The 18,608-nt window shown below is 36.7% G+C and overlaps 1 protein-coding gene across 6 annotated transcripts in view; it reads right to left on the bottom strand.

Moving 5' to 3' along the window:
- LOC131048134 (protein HUA2-LIKE 2) overlaps nt 1-18,608 on the bottom strand; it is a 31,119-nt gene that overhangs the window by 8,504 nt on the left and 4,007 nt on the right. For 5 of the 6 annotated variants that reach the window (XM_057982001.2, XM_057981998.2, XM_059220153.1 and 2 more), the window contains exons 2-3: nt 13,551-13,627; nt 78-3,548 (exon numbers count right to left, since the gene is read on the bottom strand). In XM_057982001.2, the coding sequence (XP_057837984.2) occupies nt 78-3,548; nt 13,551-13,627 (3,548 nt within the window). The remainder of the gene's footprint in view (nt 1-77; nt 3,549-13,550; nt 13,628-18,608) is intronic. The other variant, XM_057982003.2, reaches the window with a different exon arrangement.

The following is an 18,608-nucleotide window of genomic DNA, read 5'->3' on the forward strand; positions in this document are numbered from 1 at the left end:
CGAATAGTTTATGTTGAAGTAAAATATTCAAAAAACTAATAAAAAAACAATAAATAATTGATCAGACTAATACTTACGCCTCCCTAATTCTGTTCCCTTCATCTGAATGCAACTTTGAACTTGTCGCACTATCCAACCTAGTAACCATAGGAGGAGTGTCATTCATATTTGCATTATATTTTGACATGATTTTTGACCTTGGAGTTGAAACATCAAATCCAGATTTCACATGGGAAACAGACACCTTCTCTAGCATGTTGACCGCAGAACGCCTTGGTTGATGCTCTTGGTTTGGTTTTTCTACAAACTGCCCATCATCCTTCTTGGACACAACAATAGGATCTTTCTTCGGTAGGGTTACATTAGATCTTTTAACTTTGATTGGCATAGACTTGTGTTCCAATTGATCACCTACAGCCTTAACATGTTCTAAAGCCTTAGTAATTTTAGTTGGAGATGAATAACTGCTACTTCCTTGCCTTAAATTTGAGTTCTTAAGAGAACCTTGCATTGGATTGCCATGCTGCTTTGAATCATCAGTTTTGTGAGAGGAAACAACTGGTTTTTCCACCTTCTTAGCAGATATTACATCCTCATGATTACCTGTTCTCTTATGACTCCCATGCACCTGGGGCTTAAAATCTGCATTGATCGTGCTATCCAGAATTGATTTTCCTGGGTACGGAAAGTCTTCAGGAAACTTCAGGCCTATATTCTTGCTAGGAAGCATTGACACAAACTTCATATCTTGTTTAAATTCTACACTTTTCTGAGACATAATAACAGATTCGTGGTCATTGTTAGCACGACCTGTTGATTCAACAGTGTTCTTTGTATCGTCAAGCACAGGAGACTTGAGATTTACATCTGCAGAGATGGCTGAACTCTCATTTCTGTATCTGTGGCACTCTGAAGCGGACTGCAAGCCCTCATGTTGCCCAGAGAGCACTAGTCTAGGCATTTTATGTTGCTGTGACTCAACAATTTTCTTAGGACTATAAACCGACTCTTCAGCAACCTTCACAGGTAAATTTTCATCACTCCAACCTTCTACTTTCTTTTGCTCTCTAATATCTCGATTCATGTCTGCATCTATAAATTCCCCACCTTTCTCTTTAGACCAATCTGAAGAGCCATTCATTTTTGTTTGATCATCAACTATAGGTGATTTCTTATCTTCTTCCTGCTTTGAAGATGTGTCCATTTTCTCTTGTTCATCACACAAAGGAAACCTCACTTCTGCATCTCTAATATCTCTGACCTCTTCTTCCTCATCAAAGCATTCTAATGCAAAACTTGAAGCTTCATTTTTCTTGAAAGAAACATGTATGCACATACTGTTTTGATTTAATTGTTCTTGATTTTTAAAAGAAGAAGCCAATTCTTCAGTATCCTTAGCACATGCCCTGCTGTTTTCCTGACCAGCATTTTTATTTTGAATGTCTTGATTATGAGAAATTAAATCTGTGTCCATAACATGACAAGCCTTTTCTTCTGTCAGACTAGAACGCTCTAAGGAAAATTTCAAAGAATCGTGTTTTTTGAGGGGAAGTAGAAATGATTTACCATGTTGCTTTGGTTCAATTTTCAGAGATGGACTATCAGATTCTTCAGCACTCCCAGCACAGATTACTCTATCACTCTGGTTGTCCATTTTCTTTTCATCATCATGCACATGAGATACTGGATCCATCTCCATAGAATCCCCCACATTGTCAGGTGCATGAAGAGCAAGTTCTGAAGATACCCCAGAAACCAAATTGAGAGATTCAATACACATATCAGAACTATTAGTCTCCAGCATTTGATCTTTTGATAACTCACATCCCCTATGATTTTCTATCTCTAAGATATCACCCTTGCCATTCTCCACACTAACAGAACTGGATTTACTCTCATCGCATATTTCCCCATTTTCCATACCTATCCCATCAGAAAGACTAGCAGCTTCAGCAGCACATGCAGACATTGCCTCTAAAGCACGATGAAGTCTTTTAGAGGGTGGCAATGCAGTTTCATCATCTGCTAAAGATCCCCTCAATCGATACTTATCAGCTTTATGTGGTAAACATGTATCTCTTTGGACTGATATTGTAGAAGCCTGAGAGTATGTACATGTTCTCTCAATATCAGCAGGCTTTAAAGACACTGGAAGATTAGATTTGCATTGAGAATCATCTGCCATAATTGCATCCTGTGGGGCATGTTCATTTGCAGTGTTCTCCACAGGTCTTATCAGACCCTCTTCCTTAATACTTTCCTCTGATTTTGCCATCCCATCTTCCATACTATTTTCCTCTGATTTACTAGATTCCTTACCCATACGAGCTCTTACCCTTTTTACCAGGGGCAAATGTTCATCTGTGTCAATCCTATGCCTGCTCCTGTTACCATCAACCTCATTATCGGATGGTTTTACCAAACTACTACGAATCTGATTCTCTGTCATAATAATTTTTTCCTCGATATCTAAACATTTCCAGGTCATACCAGATGTTCCCAAGTCACTCTTCTTAAGGTGCTTTCTTTTCTTCCTTAGAACAGTGTTGTACTGCAAACTTTCATCTACAATCACCTTGTTTCTGTCATCTTCAAATACAAATGGGCAAGCAACACTTTTTTCACTTTGCAACGCCAATTGATCTTCAACAATATTTGATACTTCTAATTTCTGGCTGCTGGGAACTTCTAAATCTTCTGTTTGGCTATCATCTAAAGAGTTTGAATCTTTAGACATATCATTTGCTGGCAAGGATTCAACTTGTCGCTGGGTGGCACATTTGCTATGAACCTTATCATCAACATCAGCTTCACTTTTACATTCCTTTAAATCAGGAGATTTAATCACATGTCTGAAATCCATCTCGTGAGGTGCTGAAATTACAGCACCCTTTTCTCCAACCCCCGCAGATGATCTTTTGACACGCCTCCTTCTTCTCCCAACATCCTGCTTTACTTCTGCCAACCTTGCACTGATGTTACCATCCTCAGGGTTTTCTGCCTTTGGCATTGATACTAGAGGCTCAGATTGAGCATTTTTTACTGCTGCTACCTGTTCCTGAAGATCCAAATCCTCACATACAACTTTTCCCTGTTTCCTCACATAACTTTTTACTGGCCACTTTTCCTCCCTTTGGTAACTACTAGCTGTTCTTGCAGTTCCTTCTTCAAACAATCCTCTCACACCTTCCAAACATTCATTCTCATTTTTAAGACCTTTATCAACCATAAGGATTGCTTGATTTGTCTGAATAATAGAATCATCTTCAACATTGGGAACTACAACAGGAACATTATGTGTTGAAACTTGAGTCCGATCATTTTTATTACCTTTTGATTTTCTGATAGAACCTTTTCGGCCATAAATCTTAACTTCTTGATTGACATTTTGAACTTCTTCTTGCTTCCCAGCCTTTTGTTTGTCATAGGCATCTACTATCTGTTCCACTGCACGTCCAAAGTCTGAACCCTTTCCCTGACACTTTGAGGATAGATGTTTTTTGGTCTCCTGAGTGAATGCCTGAATTGCGTCAGCACTGCAAAACCCACTGGAAACAAACCAAGAGAAATTTATTCTACCTCAGAATTTTATATGAAACAAACTACACACAAAATAATGTCAACATTATAACAGTAACAGACGTATAAAATGGCAACCATTCTTAGCTTATACTACTTGTCCAAACTCAGATAACATCCATTGCTTCCCATCACAAACAAGCTTACCGATATTACAAAGACTTGAGAGAACTTGACATAGGGAAGGTTCACACAATGTACATTAAGCAGTTCCAGAAGAGCAAACATTCACTATCTCTAAGGACGTAAAACTTTTCTGACTAATCTACAAATTATCAAAGCATCTTCTGTGATTCACACTGTATAAACAAGATGATGGGTCATAAATCTATCCCTTTATATAGGTTACTATTACTCAAGCTAGTGATTGATACTGAATACATTATCACAGACTCAAGAAGAGTTAGCAAGGGAAGATCCAGACAAGGTACATTAAGCAGTCTGAGAAGAGTAAACATCATGCATCTCTAAGGACTTACAACTCTTCTGACTAATCCACACATTAGCATAGGGAATGTTCATACAATGTATATTAAGCACTTCAAGAATTGCAGACATTGGGCATTTCAAAGTACTCAGAATATTTCTGACTAATCAACACATTATCAAAGCATCTTCTGTGATCCACACTGTATAGAAAAGATGAGGTTTCATAAATCTATCCCTTTATATAGGCTATTATTACTCAAGCTAGTGATTGATACTTAAGGCATAATATGCCTGCAACAAACTAGCATTCACCATAAATTTGAGATTCCAGCCTGCAACAAGATAAACTAAAGGAATGTTCACGCCATGGCTTAGAACCGCTTTGTTAACTTCATTCATAAGTTATAACCAATATATGGATATGAATTCAATCATGTTCAAGGCTAAAGATATGCAAACCGTTCCATGCTGCTTGATTTTCAATAAAATCTTGCATTTCCTACCGGTGATCTGTGTCTTCCTTATTTGATGACTATTGCATATTATGCATCGGAATCAATCAACTATGAACAGAAAGAGTGTCAATGTTAATGGAATCAAGTTACCTCAGCAACAAGAAAAGACAGAACCATCTAAATCCCCCTTTATTAGCACCAGTTTGTTCATGCACAAGGATAAAAATGCCGTGTATATTGTGGAAGGATCATTAGTATCAAATCTTGTAGAATCTATATATCGCATTGGTGGTTTAATTGGCTACCAGCATTTATAATTTAATAATTTATATATGACCCCTTTTTAAAAAATATTAAATATTAATAAGGTTCAGTCCATAAAATCAAGCCAATAAATTTAGTTCAGATTCAAATTCAAGCTGATATGATGACCAGCTTGTGCACATTTTTTATAATGCAGTGTCACCTTCCTAATCCATAGTGATCCACACTGTATAGACAAGATGAGGTTTCATAAATCTATCCCTTTCTATAGGCTATTATTACTCAAGCTAGTGATTGATACTTAAGGAATAATATGCCTGCAACAAACTAGCATTCACCATAAATTTGAGATTCCAGCCTGCAACAAGATAAACTAAAGGAATGTTCACGCCATGGCTTAGAACTGCTTTGTTAACTTCATTCATAAGTTATAACCAATATATGGATATGAATTCAATCATGTTCAAGGCTAAAGAGATGCAAACCGTTCCATGCTGCTTGATTTTCAATAAAATCTTGCATTTCCTACCGGTGATCTGTGCCTTCCTTATTTGATGACTATTGCATATTATGCATCGGAATCAATCAACTATGAACAGAAATAGTGTCAATGTTAATGGAATCAAGTTACCTCAGCAACAAGAAAAGACAGAACCATCTAAATCCCCCTTTATTAGCACCAGTTTGTTCATGCATGAGGATAAAAATGCCGTGTATATTGTGGAAGGATCATTAGTATCAAATGTTGTAGAATCTATGTATCACATTGGTGGCTTAATTGGCTACCAGCATTTATAATTTAATAATTTATATATGACCCCTTTTTTTTAAATTATTAAATATTAATAAGGTTCAGTCCATAAAAGCAAGCCAATAAATTTAGTTCAGATTCAAATTCAAGCTGATATGATGACCAGCTTGTGCAAATTTTTTATAATGCAGTGTCACCTTCCTAATCCATAGTGATAAGTAATGTCTTCAGGTTGTTTCTGTTTATTTTATTGTGCGAAAAATTAAGAATTATAGCTTCAAAACAAGAAGCACACCAAAAACCAAAAAAGAACTGCAAAGAAGACAAATATACTAATCAGAGAATGATGTCATCATTCATTAAGCAAAATAGCGTATAGTAAATACTAACTTTGTCACTATTAGCATTCATAGACACGTGTATATCTATTGTCACACTATAGAAGCATTCCCTTGTAACTTCAACTTGACAAATAAAAGCATACATTCAAATTAGCAAAAATGAATTTTAATCATACAATTAATAATTGAAAATCAGCAACTCTTTATAGAACTGACCTAAGGAAGGAGACTTCCCCAGCTAACACCACAAATATTTGAAAACTTGCTTGAAAAGAAAAAAACGCAGCAGTTAGGGAAAAAGCGGAGGAAATAAGCAATTTAAGAGAGGCTTAAGAATTCAGAGTATAAAGAGACATTTGGATTACCAAGTGACATCAAATTACGTATCTAGGATCAAGTTTCATCAGAGTAGCCGGAAACTCCTTTGTCGCTCCCTGGGAACGCGTATCCCTGTATCCGTTCCCGTATCTGAAACAAATACGTATCCTATACAGCCCGGATACACATTGAATAATGTACCCACATGTGCCCAAGAAACCTTGATTTCCAATCATGCTAGATACTAGGTGATTTGATTTTTTATAAAATTGACGGAAATCTTCTTAAATTCAGTTTTATAAAACTTCATTCATGCATTTAAAAAAAAAAAATTGGTATAAACAAAACCTACACCCAATGAGAAAGACAAATGAAATGTTTTTCTAGAGTGACCCATTTTTTGGGTTATCTTCCAATGCAACTCTCCTATTTTTGCACATTGTAAAATGTTAAATTAACTTATCATTATTTATGTAGCAATCATGTGTCTATATTGCTTTTTTATGAATGACATATCCAGCCGTATCCATATTGGGGGTCTTAAAAAATGGCCGTATCCGTATCCAATACCGTATCCGTATCTGTGTCCATGCAACTTTGAGTTTCATGAACACATATGCATCCCTGGCAACACTTATCAATTATGAAAGAAAGTCTTAATGAAAAAGATCCTAGACTGTATGAATCCTTTTATTAGCAGAAATACCAGGGATGCATCCCCACTCCCCAGCCCCGCATCCTCTTTCTCATTGCTGTTTCTGTCCTCTAAAGAAATCAGGGACAAGTCCCCTTTTTTAATATTTTTGTTTAAAAAAGTCAGTTTTTTTTTAAAAGACAGTCATTTCTAGTCATCTTTTTGCACCTATGAAAGTTTACACCTGTTCACAGCAAAATACAGTTGTTATCCTTTTCATCAATGCGTGATCCTATGAATACATAGAACTGTAGTTGAGAAAACAGTTTAAAAATGAGAGTGTATAGAATGAAACAAGCAAAAGCGTGATTGCACACAGTTGTGAAACCCAGTTGAACCCATGGGAATGCAAACACCACCAAAAGAAAAGAAAAAATTCATTTTTTTAAAACACTTTTTAAAACAAAAAGGTGCCAAATATCTAGTTGCCCTTAAGTGATAAAAATTGTGAAAAATGCATGCACAGCAAAGGTTTGTATGGTTCCAGAGGCCTTAATTTGGACTTGGTGGCACTGCCCCTTGATCCCTCAAGGGGCACTGCCTCTCTATCCTGCTAGGGGTGTTGCCCCTAGAGCCCCACAAGGGATTCTGCCCGACAACCCTGCAGGGGTAGTTTCACATAAGAAACTGATTACAATGAGGGGCTGATGAAGAGTGTTGCCCCTAAAGCCCCACAACCCTGCAGGTGTAGTTTCACATAGGAAACTGATTACAATGAGGGGGCGATGAGGAATTGGGATCTAACTCAAGCATACCAACTTAGATGTTATTGTTGCACAACTTGCCAAAAAACTCTTTAGATGAGGCAGCTTCTACATATGACATGGCTAATGGAAGTGGCATTGTAACTCATAATGGTTCAGATGAAATTGAACCAAATGTTGACTTTGATGATCTAGATAAAGAGCAATATGAAGATTGAGGAATATTTATTGTAATTTTCATTGAGTATTGACATTTGACAGGTCACTGAATCATGAATTTGTAAGCCTTCTATTTTTTTGCAAATTATGAGGTATTTAAATAGTTTGTTTATTGGCAATCATGAGTATCACTATATATATATATATCGTCAAACGGAAACCCCATTCCCATACCCACCTCCGTTCCAGGACCAGCAACTTAGTATGGAAGCATAAAGCAACGAGTGGCTTCTCAAATGGATATTTTAAAGTGGAAGTGTGGCTCAGTTCTTGACAACAAATGAGCATTGACCTTAAGTCCTTCACAACTAAAGGAATATCAATGGATTGGGAAAATTAGAAAGTTTGTCATGCAAATAATATATATCTATATTCAAAAATGTCGAGGAAGCTAATTATAGGAATGAAAGGTTTGAACGGCTTTGTTGTCAAGATCACTCAAGCATCAGCAGCTGTTATCTCTCTTGAATGAACCATCCTCCCTAATGATGCATTCTGCTCTTTGCGTGTTCATTTTCTTCTCACTGGTAGAAATTGATAAACTAAAGCAACTATTCTTAATGTTCCATAAAGTGGAAATAGTGGGCTACTATGAAACAATTTCCATGGCTTAGCCTACATTTCTTGCCTCCTAAGCAACGTAATGAGACTCGCCAAAACTCGGTGAGTCCAAGGTGAGCCAGGCTAGCCAAGTCTAGGAGACTTCGCTTCCAAGTCCTTCCCACACTCGCAAAGTCTGGAGACTCGCTGGACTTGCCAAGTCTGGGCAAGTCCCAAGCCTCAGACTCAGTCGCATGGCAAGGAAAGGAAAAGTTTTAAAAAAGCATAAAATCTATGTTCTAAGTTGTTTTTTGTTTTATATTTCATCCTCCACCCTGAAAGTAACTTCATTTCATTTTCAAGCCAAAGAAGCAGAAAAAAAGTCGTGAGCCAAATTTGGATTGCACTGTAGGGAAACCAACAAGGAGTTGAGTAAAAATTGATTGTTGAATCACATTTGGACAGGTTCATAGCTACTTTTGGTGCATCTAGAGGTGTCTATGAAGGATTGGAAAGATCTCATTATTTATTTCAAGCTAGATTTAAGAGGTAAGTTTGTATTTTGAACGTTTTATTTTTAACAAAAAATTTCATTTTCCTTTTACATTTACTCTCTCTTTTTTCTAATTTATTTTAGCAGATCAAAGAACAAACCATAGGTGTTTTTGTAAAAAAAAATCTAAATTTATAATTCCAAACCCTACATTTTTTATGAGTTTAAATAAAAATCACAAATGTTAATTTTTTTCTATTTATATGTTATTGCAGCAGTCTTGTGATTTTCAAATTGTTTATATTGCAATGTCTCGAACCCCAGTTAGAAGGGACCCTTATTGGAAACATGCTGAAATTATGCCTCTGGGCAAAAGAAAGAAGTAAATTGTTTTTATTGCAAAACAATTTATCATGGAGGAGGCATTAATAGATTGAAATAGCATCTTGCACATATTCGAGTCCATGATGCTGATCCATGCTCACAAGTGCCTCCTGATGTTATGCGTGAAGTGCAAGTGCAACTTGAAACATTTGAGCAACAAAAAGAAATTAAAAAGAGGCAAAGAAAGGATATAGCAGGCATTGTTGGTAGTGGAAAGTCTTCTCCCATGCCTCAATTTCGTCCATCTTCAAGTGCTAAGCTTGGTAGTGTTGGTGTTGGAGGCAATGTTGATGTTTGTGCTAGTGGCAATGGCAATGGCAATGGCAGTGTTAGCGTTGCACCTAGACTTCGTAAATATAGGTTGGATTCATATCTTTTGCCACACACTACTCCAAGTTCCCAATTGTCACTTCAGATCATGTGTTGGAACAAAGACATACCTGATGCAACTAAATGTGCAATTGAAGACTTTTGGTACTATTGCACCATTCCATGTAGCCAGGCAATTCTTTATTGTTTGTTTATTTTAAAATTTATAGCTGGATTCTTTGTTTCTGAATTTTTATATCTAGAGGCATGTCGAATTTAAATTTAAATTTTCCATTTTACAAAACTGATTTTATTTAATTTATTTGTGACATGTGCCACATCTCCTTATTGGCAAAACATGGCTGATGCCATTACTGTTTGTAGGTCGGGCTTCAAAGCCCCTAGTGAAGACAAAATAAAGGGCCCACTTTTGACACAAAAGGTGGCTGATATGAAAGCCACAATAGAGAAGAGATGATTGATATGGAGGAGAAAGGGTTGCACCATCATAACCGATGGTTGGACTAATAAAAGAAATAGGACATTACTAAATTTTCTTGTTTCTTCCTCAAGTGATTGTACTTCCTAAAATGCATTGATTTAGTGATTAATATTTTTAATTTGTGTTTTATTGAATCATTGATTTTGATTCTTTTTCAAGTGGCACCGTATTCATCAAATCTATTGATGCTTCGAGGGATACCAAAAATGTCATATTCCTTTATGAAGCTTTAGAGGAAGTCCTAGAGAAGGTGGGTGAGGAGAATGTGGTGCAAGTGGTTACTAGATAATGCAGCAAATCATGTTGTTGCAGGTAGACTACTGATGAATAGGCACCCATCATTATTTTAGACTCCATTTGTTGCTCATTGCCTTGACCTCATATTGGAGGATCATAGCAAGCTTCCATGGATCAAAACATATGTGGAGATGGCAAAAAATATTTGAAAATTCATATACAATCACACATGGATCCTCAACCTGATGAGGCAATTCACAGAGCAGAAGGGGCTCATCCTAGCATAACCTAATTTGTAACAAATTTCATCACATTACAATCCTTGCTTTTGTCAAAGGGAGCTTTGATGTGCATGTTTGTTAGTGAGAAGTGGACTTCCTCATCGTATGCTAAGACCAATGCAAGGGTTAATGTGGCATACTAGATGTTTGATGAGCAAGGCTTTTGGGCACCTACTGAAGAGATTGTTAAGGTAAATGAAAATCTAATTCTACATTTTGTTTTAGTTTTTACTCATGTTTTTCTTTTATTTGCTTATTTTACACACTGTTAATGTTTCACAAATTGCAGTCCACATAACCTTTGGTAGTTCTCCTACAAATTGTTCATGGGGAGAAGCCCGCAATGGACTACATATGTGAGGGCATGGATAGGGCCAAAGAGGCCATTAGATCCATTCATGTAGGAATTGAGGCTAAGTATCATCCCATTTGAGAAATCACTAATATGCAATGGCACCTCCAGCTTCACAAGCCCCTACACGGTTGCTTATTTCCTCGATCTAGCATTCCAATTCTGCCCTAATTTCAAGACGGGTGAGGAGATTATGAATGGGCTTACACAGTCATAGAGTGAATGTTGCCTAATTCTAATGTTGGAACATAGATAGTCTAGAGATCAAGACCTTTAGACCTGCACAAGGAGAACCCTTTTCTAATGAAATATGTAGAAGTACTCTGTCAACATTGTAACCAAGTAAAAATATATTAAATACGTAATTTAAGTTTAAAAATAAAAAAATTTCCTCTTCTTATATTATTATTAAATGTTGAAACTTTAGTTAAAGTTAAATAATGATATAGAATTTTTCTTTCTCATCTCAAATGCATGGTGGGATATGTTTGGTGCTAAGGTACCAAATCTTCAGAAGATTGCAAATCGAATATTGAACCAACCATGTAGTGCTTTGGATTGTGAGCGCAATTGGAGTATGTTTGAGCACATACACTCTATGAAGCACAATAAACTATATGTGGATAGGTTGAATGATCTGGTCTATGTTCATTACAACCTCCATCTTCGCCACAAACAAATTTTGGGTAGTGATTCAACCCCCATCACACTAGAGGTTGATCCACAATCTGATTGAATCATTGAGGCTAAAGGTCCTATCCTTAGTGATGAGGACCTTAATTGGGTTGACCAGGTGGATAGAGTGGCTGAGGTAGTAGTAGCATTGCAAAGGAGCAAGATAGAGCAAGAGCAGACACTTTGGATATTGGTGTGAGTAACACTGAGACAAAGGCAGATATCATGGTTGTAACATCATCCAAGACCTATCTTAGACACCCACACAGGAGGGATGTAAGCTGATCTGAGCAATAGACTTCTAGATTTTGTTTTGATATTTGTTTGAAACTTTTGATGCCATGGATTTCATATTCCATGCGTTTTGTATACACTTGACAATATTCATATATTTAAGTGTGTTAATTCCTTCAGCTAAAATTTGTGTTTATACTTATGTGATCAATGTATACTTGCATATGTGATCAAATTAGCTTCTATTTGATGATGTTATTGAATCATTAAGGTTTATCTATTAAGGATGAATGAAAAAAGCTATAATACTAAAAGAACTCTGAATTTCTTGGGTTTTTCAATTTGTCGAGACTTTGCCAAGACAGGGCACTGAGTCCGAGACCGAGTCCGAGACTGAGTCCAAGTCAAAAAATCAGCTTGTTGAGTCTGAGCCGAGTCCGAGTCTTGTAACTATGCTCCTAACTCCTAAGTACCTCAGATAGTTCTACACTTCTACATGTCTCAATTCCTGCATGCAAAGTTAAAGGCTTCAAGAACTCGATACTAGAACAGTCCCTCCTACTGTTGTGACATCCCCTGCTGTTCTAAGCTTCTCTTTTTGATGAAATTCTGGATGGAATCTAGTTCACATAGTGGATATCACTATTCAATCTAGCTGCTAAGCTAGGCCACTTCTGCAAAGCCCTAAGGTGCCTAGATCATGGTTGAATGTTAGCATAAATTTAAAGGACACTAGGTTGCAATTTGTGGTATGTTTCGTGTATTGGAAAGATTTGTACAAGGTTTGGGATTGTTATCCAATCAGTTGCGATGAAAGGTACAATAAACCCCAAAAATCAGAAAACGATATGAAACTTGCATAAGAAAAAGCAAGCTCAAATTTACCAACATTTAAGGAAAAATTTAGAAAATTCTATAAGCTACTAATAATCACCTACATTTCATATTTAAGAGTTTGCAACCTTTCTATATGCCAAATGAGTAAGGATATAGATGCATACATACACAGAGAACAAACATCATAAAAATATAATATTTCTTGGATGTTCATATGATGCTGCCTTTCTTCTTCTTCCACAATTGTGGATTTTTTGGCTGAATATTTTGAATCAATCAATTCAACATATTCTCTATTTCAGTCTTCGAAATGACAATTTCACTGGGCTTGAGTTTTACAGGAAATATATTATAAGCAAAATATGCACTATAAAATGATAAGTTAACCAACAAACGAGTACATGACTTCAAATTATATATATATATATATATAGAGAGAGAGAGAGAGAGAGGAAACTTGTCTTTTTCAAATGTAGCATGAGACTTTTTCATTCATGCTCAAATTGAACCTAGCAAGCAGAAAAAAATGTTCGTGAACTTATATAATATAGGATAGATAGGGATATTGATAGATGAGATCTGCACAATCTCAAAGTTTTGGCTTTAGAGAACTACTCTTTACATATATACTTCAACATGTTTAATCAAATTTAAAATTGTATGGAACAGTTCAAGTCTTAATGTTTTTGGCCAAGGCCAGGCCAGGCCATGACATCTCAAACATCCGCTACCAAAACCAAACAATGTTCAACCAATTCTACATTGATCAAAGCCACCGTGTACATATAACAAAATAGAAATGGAAACATTTAGCACATTTTTTTTATCTAACCACTTACAACTGATGTGTAAAAAAAGCAAGCAAACTTTTCTTGGGTCAACAGCAATCCAAAAAAATTACATGACAAAAGGGAAGTAGAAACATTAAGCACGCTTTTTCCTAGATACTTACATCTGATCTGTGCCAAAGAAGTAGACAAACACTTTTCTTGGGTCATGTGAGTGGCCCCACTTTTCAGGTTTACTTATCTGCAGTGCCAAACACATATATAAGGTTAATTTCTGAATTTTGTACTATTCAAACTAATTCCACATACAATCTAACTTGTTCGTAAAAAATAAGTCTTATCTTGCCTATGTGCTTTGTTCCTCTTCCTGGATAACATTAGTGGTTTTATTAAAACAAAGGAATAAAATAACATAATAAATAATAGCCCTGTAAATAGTACATCTTCCAAGCAAACAAAACCCTTTGAATTTTCTTATGTCTTAGAGAATTTCCATATAAATAGAGTCTATTCCATAAATTTCTCAATTACAGCATCAAGCTGCTTTATACCTTCATTGTAATTTTCCTGCAATAGATTTGTCAAAGAATAAATGGGCTACTAGGAAGAAAGTTTGTAAGATGAAACGTAACCATCTTTTTGAGGAAGAAAATTTGTTCAAAAGTTTGTAAGATGAAATGGAACTGTCTTAAGGCTTTTTGAGTTAAAAGCACTAAACCATGAGGACATGTCACCCTTCCCCTCCCCACCCCCGAAATCCAGCCATTTCAGGATGGGGACATCCCTGGGGCAGGGAGAGGGGATGTCCCCCCATTGCCGCCAAGACAACAGAGACGCCCAGAAGTCTCCCACACTAGGATGCCAAAAGTGCAAAAAAATAAAAAAAAAAATTCTTAATTTTGCCTCAAAACCAAGCCCATGGATGAACTCTATTGGACAATGGGTCCCACCAATGCCTCTTAAACTCTATTTAACACCCTAAATTCCCCATTTTTTCTCACAAACTCATTTCAACAGCTAAATTGAAGAGGAGCAAAAGAGTGAGGGAAGAAGTGAAAGAGTGTGATTGAAGTGTTGCAAATGCAAGAGGGATGAGAAGGAGCAAGAAGAAGAGGAAGAAGAGGGATTCTACACCAAGTTGGAAAGGTTTTTCAGGCACAAGGTAGGATTCTATGAGTTTTTTTGAATTTTTAAATTTTTTTATTAGTTTCATATTCAAATTTTAATTTTATTCTTTGTTTCACAAACATGGCTGTAAATGTATATTCAATGTTCACTGTTTGTTGTTCGTATTGTCAGATTGTATTAAGATTCAACATTGATATTTATTTTTTATTTTGTAAGTAGGCTGAAACCTTTGAGCATCCTATACTTCTACACTTTGTGCAACCTAAAGTAAGAAAAACAAAAGTGCAATCCTTGATTGACAAAGTTTAGTTGGAATTTTAATATTACAATTACAGTGTCATATTGAGTTCTCATGGCATGCGTGATGATGAGATTGAGGTTCACAGTGAAAAAACTAAATCTGATTATGCACTTGAGGCTAAGGGTGAGGCTAAGGTGACCATGAGGCTGAAACCCAAACCACTAGTTCCATGAAAATTGCAGCTGCATGTATAAATTGCCCCTCCACATTACTAGCAGAGTATGTCAAGGGTCCTTTTGATCGTAAGTCTCCTCAGAAAAAATTTGCAACAAAATTGCCAAGCAGATCTGGGACATATGAGGGCACAAAGTTGTGGAAGTGCTACTTTTGTGCACTTCAATTTTATGGCAGCATTACTAGAGTTAATACCCACCTTCTTCATATCCGAGTAAAAGGTGTGAAAGCATGTGAATTTTTGGGGAGACCAGCAAACCTGAATTATAGAGCTGAGATAATACATAATCTATGGGGTGTCACTGATGACAATGCAACTGCACCTATGTCTGCTTCTTTATCTCATAGACCGCAACTCATCAGATGCAGCAACTCTGTTCTACTTATACTTTGTAGAGGAGAGTAGCAGAGAAGGTTTTTCTTCAGGAGCCCATGCAGGAGAGGCTAGGAGGCAACACAAATTGACAAGTGATGCTCATAACCCCATAGCTGATTTATTCAATGTGCAGCTGGAGGATGATACAAATGATGCCATTGGCAAATGCTGCTTTGCCAATGGCACTCCATTTGATCTCTTTTTATAAGGAGATGATGGCAATGGTAGCAAGGGCAGGTTCATCATATGTGTCACCGAGATAGAAAATTTGAGGATCACAACTTAGGACAAGAACTATTCCAAGATAAATGTGTTAATGGAGATGAAGGAATGTTGGGTACAAAGTGGATGCACTATAATCATGGATGTGTGAATGGGCATTCGGCATTGTCCACTCATCAATATCATGGTTACATGTACAGAGGGCCCATATTTTCTTAACACAGTTGATTGTTCAAGGCATTGCAAAGATGCTGATTTTCAGTTTTAGATCCTCAAGGATGCTATTGAGGAAATTGGGCCACAAAATGTAGTCCAAGTAGCGATAGAAGCGACCCATGTGTGCTAAGCTGCAGGGAAATTAGTTGAAACTTGAGGCAGCTGATATACATATTTGGTAGACTCCTTGTTGTCTGCGTGCCATGAATAAATGCACTCAAGGACATGGGAAAGATTGAGTGGATCAAAGCAATGGTCAATGATGCTAAATCTTTAACTGCAGCCACCACACTTCACATGCACTCTTCAGGAGCTTCTGTAAGGAATTCTTGAAACGTGTTGAGACTAAATATGCATCCTATTTCATTCTCTTGGAGAGAATGCTTGAGTTGCGAGAGGCATTGCAACTAACGGTTATGACAGCACGATGGAATTGGTGGCCCAAGTCCAAGACGGAGCAGGGGAGGAGGGTGAACGATGTAAGAAGATTGATGCTTTTGGGGGTGATGCAAAATATATAGTCTCCATCATTACTCCAGTTTTCCAAGTCATTAGATATGGGGATGTCAATGCACCTAAACTTGGAGAGGTGTATGAGTGCATTGATACTATACTTGACCAAATGAGGGTTGTCATGAGATAGGACCCTAGATTAGCATTGTACAATGAGCACAATCAACCAATCATTCATCGGAGATGGAAGAAGCTCAACACTCTTTTGGACATTGTTTCCTATGCATTGAACACCAATTGTTACAAGCATAGGCATGTGAGAGCTACCCATACAGGATGTTGCGATTAAGGCAAAGTTCTTTATGGCCATTGAAAAGATATATGATCCTATAGAAGCCAGCACCACTCCTATTGAGAAAATTTGCCTCTTAGGGATTATTCTGAGGCAACCAAGATGGACATGGCAACTATGGCATAGGAGGACTCAATTTGTGATAGAATTTCGATTGCTATCTCAGGTTTGTAGTTCTTCAATTTGAGATAGAATTTCGATTGCTATCTCAGGTTTGTAGTTCTTCAACTGCTGAGGGGAACTAGTCTACTTATGGCTTCATCCACCCTCTAATTATAGCTTCATCCACTCTCTTACTAGGAACAGACTTACCTCTAGGAGAGCAGAGAAGCTTGTGACTATACATAGTACTTTGCGTCTCATTGACTGCAAGACACTTTAATACAAAGAGAGTCCTGCACCACAGTGATATGTAGAGCCAGAGGAGCCAGCACACATTGATGAGGGTGTTACAGTTACTGAGGCGAGACTTGTTGTTATTAATTTGGGGGAGCTTGATCATGTAGAGTCCATCAGTTCTAGTGATGAGGAGCTTGGGCATAAATAAAGGGCTCACTTAACTACATTTTGTTATTTTGACATCATTGTACTCATTGTAATCATCTTTATGAAATCTTGAATATAATATAAAATTTCGAATTTAACATTTTCATTGTTCAAACTTCAATGTTAAATTGTTAATGTTGAATGTTCACTTCCACTTTTAGTAGTACTCAAGTATTTTAGTATTTACTATTTTACTAATTTGCCAAAGTTCTTTTTAAAAATTCAAAATTGTAATTCTTAAACATCTTTTTAAAACTATACTTTCAAGTTTCAAGTACTATATGTATATCAGCGCCCTCCCTAAAAGAAAAATTAATGGCACCTCTATAGAAACTTGGGCAAGGCAGGCACTAGATATTTATGTCAAGATATGTAGAGCAGTTTCATCTGCTGTTTCTGTTGGAGTCTAAATATTGTGACTAAGATATTGGCTGATAGGAGAGGCATTGTTGATCTTGTCTCCCATAAACAATCAAATATGACCATAGAAATGAATTCTCAGATATCAAGCACCTCGCTTTACCCAGGCAAGATTGTGAAGAACGAGAAAGCAACTCAGTTCATTTCTGATCTTCCTTGCCTTTTTGAGAAATTCCAATATATTCCTAGGGATGCTAACAATGTGGTGATTGTTTTTGAAAGAAATACCACTCCTGTTGAGGAGATTTATAAATGGATGAATAAGATCATCTTCTCAACTTCAGGATTTGATCAGGCTTCCTGTCAAATTGTGTTGGTGATAGAAATAAGGAGATTGTGAACCGGCTTCTTAACTGTTCAATTTCAACATTTTAAAGTCTTTAGTTTGTCTTTTAGAATTTGTATCCCACATCATTCCTACATCCCATCAGTAATTCATTACTTTCAACTTGTCTTGTATGCAGTTTCTGGATTTGATTGTGTGAGAAATTTTTGACCATCAAAGTTTCGAATCACACTCCGTGATTCATCATCATCTTTCAACTCCTTGAACTCTCTTGCATCCTGATGATGAATCACGGAGTATGATTCCAAACATTGATGGTCAAAAATTTCTCACACAATCAAATCCAGAAACTGCATACAAGATTTGGATGGATTGTGGAAATCTTATAGCTTTCATACTTTCAACTTACTATCACAAGCAGAACGCTCGTTATCCTGCTTTTGTAGACAGTGGTCTTATATCCCATAAAGAGTTCTAGACATTTCAAGCCTAAAAATGGAAAAAGAGATATAAAGCAAGCTTCTCTTTACTCACTTTGCATCCTGATGCTTTTATTTATGTTTCTATATCCATCAGGATTCATTTGGTGTTGAAATGTCCCCACCAATTTTACATTTTCTGCACTGTTTTCTCATCAAGGATAACAAAGCTGCATAGACCAAGGAAAAAAGGAAGGTGTGCAGCTGGTGTCAGTCAAATTCTGTTTGTTTGTCTTTGCCCACCTATCTTTCAGGTTGGTTATCTGCCT

This window comes from Cryptomeria japonica, chromosome 1 (genome assembly GCF_030272615.1).
Source record: "Cryptomeria japonica chromosome 1, Sugi_1.0, whole genome shotgun sequence".
NCBI lineage: Eukaryota > Viridiplantae > Streptophyta > Pinopsida > Cupressales > Cupressaceae > Cryptomeria > Cryptomeria japonica.